We start from the raw sequence: 8998 nt of genomic DNA, 5'->3' as shown, positions 1-8998 counted from the left end.
CTTTCCCTGCGCCGCAGTGTTAGCTTTAGCCGTAGCTTTTGCTTTTTTGGCTTAAATGTGCAGGGTTGCCTTCTAGTGGCTTTGGTCTGCCTTGCTACCTTGTCTCCATAGCTACCTTTGTTAATCACCATGACAACTAATCATTGCCACCTGTCCCTTGTTAGCTCTGGTTAGCTTGTGTATATATATCCCTGTGTTTCAGTTGTGTTTTGTTGGTCATTGTTCCCGCATGTTTGTTCGTGCTGAGGTGTCCTCAGAACAGGTCTGTGAAGCACTGCAACAGATAGTCAGCCACATAGAAATTGATGAAGACTTTTAAGAGACTATATTTGCTGTAGTTTTCTAGACTGTGCTGTTTATACTTAGAAACCCCCCCCACAAATATTGTAAAAAAATAAATTTAAAATCAACTTTTATTTAATTTATTTTTGTCAGTCAAATAAGCCCACTGCATTGTAGGATACAGTATTCCGTTTTTGCATTTTTATATTATGTTATTGTAAATAGCAATATAAGCAGAATGACCAGGATTCATATGTGGAGCAAGATAACTTGTATAACAGAATTTTAAACATGCATACAGACTGTTATTAAAAATGTTATAAACCCAACATAGTGCCAAAATCCTTTTCAGGAAATAAGTCCCCTGTTAATATTCACAGATAATGCAGAAATCAATACTGCCAAAGAAATTCTAACTGTTTTAAACACTTTTGATCTGATTCAGCATGTGCATGGACCTACACACAATCGTGGACCCACTCTAGATTTACTCATCAGTAAGGGTCTAAACATTTCACCCATTGTTAATAAGAATGTAGCACTATCTGATCACTTCTGTATTTTCTTTGATATATTGATCTCTGCACTGAATCTAGATCTGTCTCTGTCAGAAAGAGATGCATTAATGAGAACACTAGTGTGCTGTTTATGAAGGCTGTATCTTTAACACCAAACATCGTTCATGTCTTTATCACTGGCAGGGTGGACTATTGTAATGGACTCCTCACTAGCTTTCCCAAAAAGACAACTGCAGCTCATCCAGAATGCTTCTGCCCGGATTCTGACTAGAACCAGGAAATCTGAGCATATCACACCAGTCCTCAGGTTCTTACACTGGCCTCCAGTTACATTTTAAAGTATCATTACTCATTTATAAATCAGTCAATGGCTTAGGCCCTAGGACCTCAATTACATTGCTCACTAAATATAAACAGACCACTTAGATCATTAGGATTAAATCAGAAATACCAAGGAGTCACTCAAAACAAGGGGAGCCTGTTTCTAGCTATTATGTGACCCGCAGTTGGAAACAGCTTCCAGAGGAGATCAGATGTGCTAAAACAGTAGCCACATTTAAATCCAGACTCAAAATACATCTGTTTAGCTGTGCATTTACTGAATGAGCACTGTGCTATGTCCGAATGATTGCACTGTATTTTATTTATCCTCATTTTTTATTCTTAATGAAATAATTCATTTTAATTATTTCAATTTTTAAATAATCTTAAAATTCCTTGCTTTTATTGTTGTGATTTTTTTCATGATTATTTTAATTCCTTTTATGTAAAATACTTTGAATTACCATTGTGTATGAAATGTGCTATAAATAAACTTGCCTTGCCTTTATACTAAAGAAACAAAACTAATGTAAAAGAACTTACTTAATATGTGAAATGTAATAAACATGAAAAGCATGAAATATTGACGGTAATCTTACATGCATGTGTGTGCATGTACACTCTAAATGGTAAGGCCCAACTGAAGATCTAAAGATCTTTGCTCTCATCTTTTCTTCATTTAATCAAATCTGTTATATTAACGAGTGTGTATTGTTACTATGCAACAGCATTCTTGTCAAATCCCACTGACTATTAGGCAATTCAGTATCCCTGGACAATCTATATTTTGTCACACAGTTTCACTGTTGGATATTTAGCTAATCCAAATAATCTACTAGCAAATGATAAATTAATCCAAAACCCAGGATAGAGTGGCTGAGTGAATGTGGTTTGGACTCTGTGGATGAGGGTCATCGTGTCAGAGACGCTGTAGAAGGACAGAATTCCGATATTGTGATCCACATACACTCCTATTTTACGGGAGCTTGACACTGCAGAGAGTTCAGTCTGTTTGTTATTTTGACAGAATGTGTAACTGGAAGGAGAGCAGATTAAACTCCAGGACTGATCATTACTTCCAAATTTGCACTTATAACCCCATCCCTTCCTGTTAATGCTCTTATATGACACTGATATACACACATCAACAGATCCAATCCCACGCCACTCCACCTCCCAGTAGCAGCGTCCACTCACACTCTCTCTACACAACACCTGCCACCAATAACTAAATCTCTCTGGATGATCAGCATACTCCTGGACTGTGTCAGTGTAGGTCACCACTCTGTTCTCCTGAGACAGAAAGAGACGTTGATGTGCTGTGTTTGGATCCAGAGTGAACTGGAAGAAATCTGATGGAGACAAAACATTATCTGAACTGAAATCTGTAAAACGGAGTTTCAATAATTTAAACATAATAAATGCATCTTTGTTAGTTTTTATGTAGATAAAATGTGACCCTGGACCACAAAACGTGTCTTAAGTAAAAAGTCTTAAAGGTGACATATCATGAAAATCTGACTTATCCAGGTTTTAAGTGCTATAACCAGGTCCAAGGTGCATCTACCAACCAAGGAAACGTGTAAAAGATTAACCCAGTAACTTTTTTTTGGTAAGCCTTTCTCTGGAAGCATCTGAAATCTTAGTTTAGTACTCACATGCTGTGACAGCCGCTTTCTGTGCGTGTGCTTCAGATGTGTGATCTCAGAAAACCGTATATCAGAAGTTTAAACTGATATGGTTTAAAACACATGATTTCAGCGCGATAAACATGATTCTTTTATGCCAAAAATCATTAGGATATTAAGCAAAGATCATGTTCCATGAAGATATTTTGTAAATTTCCTACTGTAAAAATATCAAAACTTAATTTTTGATTAGTAATATGCTTTGCTAGGAACTTCATTTGGACAACTTTAAAGGTGATTTTCTCCATCGTTTGATTTTTTTTGCACCCTCAGATTCCAGATTTTCAAATAGTTGTATCTCGGCCAAATTTATTTATTTTTATTTATTCAGCTTTCAGATAATGTATAAATCTCAATTTCAAAAAATGTACCTTTATGACTGGTTTTGTGGTCCAGGGTCACAAATGATGTGGATGCTGATAACTGCAACATTTCAGTTTTTTCCATTTATTTCCATTTTCCATTTAAAGTGTATTAAATGTTAAAAGGAAAAGTATTTTGGTAACAACTTTTGACAATTTTGTGTGGGATTTATTTAATGTGCATAATGTAAATCAGTGGTTCCCTTTCGAATGGTCTCTCCCATTGTGTTAACACGCTTTTGGGAAAACTATTTTGTTTACTCTGGTACTGAAGCCTGATTTGCTCACGTTCGTGTAGCTGCACAAACAAATGGCACTTCAACCTGCTAAAAGGGGTGGAGCTGAATGCTATATAAGTCGGCTCTGAGCCTCATTTCGTCAGAAATTTTCTCCTTCAGCGTGACGCCTTCCTCTGTGGCCATCTGGCATTTTAAAAAAGAGCATTTCTTGAGCAAAGCCCACATTCCGTCCCACGCTTGGCGCCTGGAACGTTTTCATCTCAGGGTAACCCACTGCTGTGTCAGAGCCGTGGCCCCTTAGAAAACCTCTCGCCTGTTTCAGTCAGGTGTCTCGTTGGGACTGATCTCCAGAAGGAAGGTGGTCATGACAGATGCTTCCAACTCGGGTTGGGGAGCTCTGTACGAGGGCAGACCGGTGTTCGGCTCCTGGTCAAACCTGGAGCAACGCTTACACATCAACCACCTCGAGATGATGGCGGTTTTTCTAGCCCTAAAAACCTTCCTGCCGGCCTTAAAGGGGCACCACGTCCTGGTCCGTTTGGACAACAGGATGGTGGTGGCCTTCATAAATCACCAAGGCGGTTTTAGGTCATGCTCCCTTTAATTGGCTCAATGCCTCCTCTTATGAGCACAGGATAAACTCCTCTCGCTGAGAGCAGCTGATGTGCCGGGCAGGTTGAACCAGGGAGCAGACAAGCTATCCAGGGCAATGTAGCTCCAGGGGAATGGAGACTACACCCTCAAACGGTTCAATGTATCTGGTCTGTCTTTGGGAAGGCAGAGGTGGAACTTTTCACCTCAGAAGACGATTGGCCCAGTGCTCACCTGTATGCCTTCTCCCCGATTGCCCTGCTTCCTCAGGTCATCAGACGGGTCAGGGAAGTCAGATGTTCGGTCCTCCTGGTTGCCTCACTCTGGAGGAACCAGAATTGTTTCCCCGAGATGATTCAGCTGCTATTGGCAGCCCCTTGTAATTCTTTGGCTTAGCCACTACAACCTTAAATAAGCTTCAGTATATTCAAAACTCAGCAGCTAGGGTCCTCACACTTACCAAGAAATCTTCTCACATTACTCCTGTTTTGTGCAGACTACATTGGCTACCTATTCATTTCCATATTCAATACAAAATACTCCTCATTACGCTCAAATGGTCTCTCCATTGTCTCGCCCTTCAATATCCTCTTGGTATCCATCGTATCCGATGATGACCTTCCTCCTCATTTGTGATGTATCCTTTAATGACTATAGAGCCCTATCCTTGATCCACAAATTTTATTACAGGTTGGGTATATAAAGTCAGAATTTTTAGGGACAGGCATAGCTGTGTGTCTCCTTAGTCTTTTTTGTTGTTTCCTCATATTTCTCTCTGATTCCAGTTGCACTATTCCTGCGTGACAGAGCTGCCTCCAGGTGGTGCGATTTGCTGCTAATTCTTCCAGGCATGAGGGATTAATTTGGCACTGTAACAAAGTCAATGTCTTGAGAAGGAAGAGGACGGGGTCGGCTTGATTGCTGCTGGGGTTTTTATTCAGCTTCTAACAAAGAACGTCGCGCTACCAGCGCTCAATATATCACAATTGCACAGGCACAATCACGATTGCAGGGTTCTCCAGAGCAGGCACAGTCTCTCCCCAGTCAGCAGTCAGTCTCTCTCTGCCTCACAGCTCTTTCCTGGGCCTCTTTATGCGGTCTCTCCACGCCAATTACTGGAACCAGACACAGGTGTTCGTCATTTGCATTTGACCCACTTACTCACCGCTCGTCTCCCAACTCTCTCTCCCGCTGCAGACCTCGCTGAACCACGCCCCCCTCGCCACAGGCACTTTCTTAAAGATGTTGACATATCACTTCAGTTTTAGCAGTATTGACTGACAAACCCAATCTGCTATATATCCTCACAGCAGCAACAAGGATAGTTTGCAGGTCTTCTGGTGTGTGTCAAAAGCACACAGCCATCGGCATACTGCAACTCAGGGATCTGCATAGTTGAGACCTTGGTAGAGGCCTGGAACCTTCGAATATTAAAGAGGTTTCCATCCAACCTGAAGTCAACAGTGATTCCACTGCTGCTTTCAAGTTTATCATGCAGGAGCTTTGTGACACATAGGAGGTAGATATTAAAAAGTACAGGTTACAATACACATCCTTGCCTTACTCCAGTGCGTACTCTAAAAGGCTCTGACTGCTGACCACCTATGGTCACAAGAGCCACCATTCCTTCATGGAACTGTGACAAAATGTTACAGAATTTTTTTGGACAACCAAATTTTGTTAGAATATCCCAGAGCAGCTCTCGGCTCACTGTATCAAAAACTTTGGAGAGATCAACAAAAGCCATGAAAAGGTCCTGATGCTGTTCGCGACATTTTTTCTTTTAGCTGTCTCACTGTGAAAATGGTAACAGATGTTCAGTTAGGTTCTCTACCAGCCGACATAACATGATTTTTGCCAGGACCTTCCCTGCTACTGCCAGTAGTGATATACCTCGACTGTTGCTGCAAATAGACTTTTCACCCTTGTTTTTGTATAGAGTGACAATATTGACATCTCTCCATTGTTGAGGGACACACTCCAGTTCCCAGACCTGTAGGATGTATTGATGGATCATCCTGATACACAGGTAGCCACCTTGTTTAAGGAGTTCAGGAGGGATGCCATCATTGCCAGGGGACTTGTTATTTTGAAGAGAGTTAATAGCTGGCAACACCTCTAGGAATGTTGGATGGCGATCAAGGTCTTGAATAGTTTGCCGATTTGGTAGCTCCTCCAAGATGGAATAATCAATTGGTGACTGATGATTAAGGAGGGAATCAAAATATTCAGCCCATCTTGCCAAGATCTGTTTTTTATCTTTTAAAATTGTAAGTCCATCTGCTGCTTTCAAAGGTGTAATGGAACAACTCCTTGGGCCGTATATGGTTTTTAAGGAGTTGTAAAAGTTGTGCATATCGTTTCTGACAGCATATGTATCGCTGCCCCCACACTCTGGAACTCTCTTCCCCAGCATATTCGCAACCTCTCTTCATTACAGGATTTCAAAGCCCACCTGAAAAACATATCTTTTCACTTTGTTATTCTAATTTTCCTGTCTCCTGATCTTTGTGTGTGTTTTTTTGTGTTCTCTACATTCAATTTATATGTATGCCTTTATTTCTGCTGTCATGTGAATGATGAATGATTGTAAAGTGTCCTTGAGTTTGTAGAAAGGCGCTATATAAAATAAACATATTATTATTATTATTATTATTACCATTGAGGAAGGACCTCCTCTCACAAGCGAAGGGCACGATTTGACATCCCCAGTCAGAGCTGTGGAGCCTTCATGTTTGCCCCCTCGACGGGAGTCTTACAGCACTCTGCAAGTGTAACTAATACCATTTTGGAGGCTTGGGCCCCGTCTACGAGATGTCGCTACACCCTTAAATGGACCGTTTTCTCTGACTAGTGTGCAGCACAGAATGAGGACCCATCCTATTGCGACGTGTCCTACGTGCTAACCTTTCTACAAGAGCTGCTGGACAAGGGGCGCACCCCTTCCATGCTCAAAGTTTATGTGGCAGAAATCACAGCGAATCATTCTCTCGTGGCTGGCCAGACAATTGGCAGGAACAACCTGGTTGTTAAGTTTCTGAGGGGAGCTCAGAGATTGAATCCGCATCGCCCTCACACGGTGCTGACGTGGGACCTATCTATAGTCCTCAGGGCCCTATGGGGCCCTCCCTTCGAGCCGCTCCACTCGGCCGATTTGCAGCCCCTGAAGCTTAAGACTGCCCTCCTTTTGGCTTTAGCACCAGTCAAGCAAGTGGGCAACCTGCACTCACTGTCGGTCATTGCTTCATGTCTTGAGTTTTGGCCTAACGACTGTAGAGTTGTCCTCAAGCCAAGACACAGCTATGTGCCTAAAGTGCTCTCCACTCTGTTCAGAGCACAAGACATCACCCTTTTAGCGCTCTCCAATGAAGAGGGTGAGCAGGGTCCTAATCCACTCTGCCCAGTTCGGGCTCTTAGGGTGTCTTCCGACCTCGGGTGTGCTCCCGCGAACCGTACCCGAGTTCGCTTAACCCTCAATCGGTCCCTGGGGTTAAAATGACCCCAATCAACATTTACTTAGTTAAAAAAAATAGTTCCCTTCATCTCAGTGGAATAAGATTTTTGACTTTTCAACATTTTCTATCTGTATTCACTTTAAAAAAAACGGGCTTGATTCGGTTGTTCTGAAGCTATGTAAAAATTTGACCAATATGACCCCGAAAAAAAAAATCTATAAATCCAGCATAAATCTGAAAATGTCCACACAGAAATGAAGGCCTGGTACTAGAGCACAAATGCAATGTGGAACGAGCATACTTGCGTACATACACACACACACACACACACACACACACGTGCACACACTCTCTCTCACACACACACCCACCATTTTTCACCCACCATGTTTTGGTTTTCGTTTTTTTGGTGTTGGTTTTATTTACATTTAAGTAAAATAAAATTGTTTTGATTTAACTTTTTAGATTGAAAAAACATATGTGCGTGCAATCAAGTTTTAGTCACAACTTGTGTGGCATTTCTGCAAATTTATGTGGCATTATTGCAAAAGCGGGCACTTCAAAATACCTCAAACAACAAAAACAAATTCTAACCTTTGAGAAAAATACTGTTTTTAATGTATTTTATAATGTTTCAATACATATTTACAAAATATATATCAGAAAAGTTGCCAGAGGATCAGTTGGCCACTTCCAGAAAACTGAATGGATCTCTATGGGCCTCTGGATATATATGGTCATTACACTATTCTTTCAAAAACTCTAATTTCTACAAGCTTTTCTCTAACCAGCAGATGGCAGAATTCTACACCTAACACCTAGATCAGCTATCTAGATATACCTAGATATCCAGAAACAACTTAAATCAAATTTAGATAATCATTTAAGTGATTTTTTAAAAATGTGATATTTCACATGCAAGCTAATGGTGTAGTTGAGGAATTTTTTGGTAAATGGGTACAAAAGTACTTCATATCTCCCAAAACACAGCTTTAATGTATAGATGAGAAGTAAACAAAAAAATGTATATATTATTTGTATGATAAAAAATGTATATATTTTTTTTTACAATAACTATCAATTTTGGGGTCATATTGACCCCAAAGACCAGAAGTGTAAACAGGAAATGAGGACCATTTGAGGGTTTATGAATTCAGAATATCCTAATTGAGCGACTGTGTGCCTGAGGTTATTAATTTGCATGAAATGCATCCAATCCATCTACGTAGAAGGCCAGAGGTTCCCAAACCTTTTCAGCCGGACCACCCTTTTGTAGAGAAAAATATTTTCAAACCCCTCCTCCCCCCGTTTTTTTTTTTTTTTTTTTTTTTTTTTATATAAAACATGTAAAATGCAATTAACAATTAGCAAGTAATTCACAATACAGTAATCTTATTTGTGACCCTGGACCACAAAACCAGTCTTAAGTTACACGGGGACATTGTATGGGTAAAAATTATAGATTTTTCTTTTATGCTAAAAATCATTAGAATATTAAGTAAAGATCATGTTCCATGAAGATATTTTGTAAATTTCCTACTG

General features: G+C 40.4%; 1 protein-coding gene across 1 annotated transcript in view; it reads right to left on the bottom strand.

Moving 5' to 3' along the window:
* Window positions 1–1612: 1612 nt before the first annotated feature.
* The window catches only part of LOC107668714 (tripartite motif-containing protein 16-like), a 13360-nt gene continuing 5974 nt past the window's right edge, over window positions 1613–8998 (bottom strand). Inside the window, exon 6 of the mRNA XM_016460686.1 lies at window positions 1613–2473. Coding sequence (XP_016316172.1) covers window positions 1902–2473 — 572 coding nt within the window. The 3' untranslated portion in view covers window positions 1613–1901. The remainder of the gene's footprint in view (window positions 2474–8998) is intronic.

The sequence above is a fragment of the Sinocyclocheilus anshuiensis genome, unplaced genomic scaffold (genome assembly GCF_001515605.1).
Source record: "Sinocyclocheilus anshuiensis isolate Anshui unplaced genomic scaffold, SAMN03320099.WGS_v1.1 scaffold108, whole genome shotgun sequence".
Taxonomy (NCBI): domain Eukaryota; kingdom Metazoa; phylum Chordata; class Actinopteri; order Cypriniformes; family Cyprinidae; genus Sinocyclocheilus; species Sinocyclocheilus anshuiensis.
Note: the sequence above shows the minus strand (reverse complement) of the source record. Positions and strands in the feature narration are given on the sequence as shown.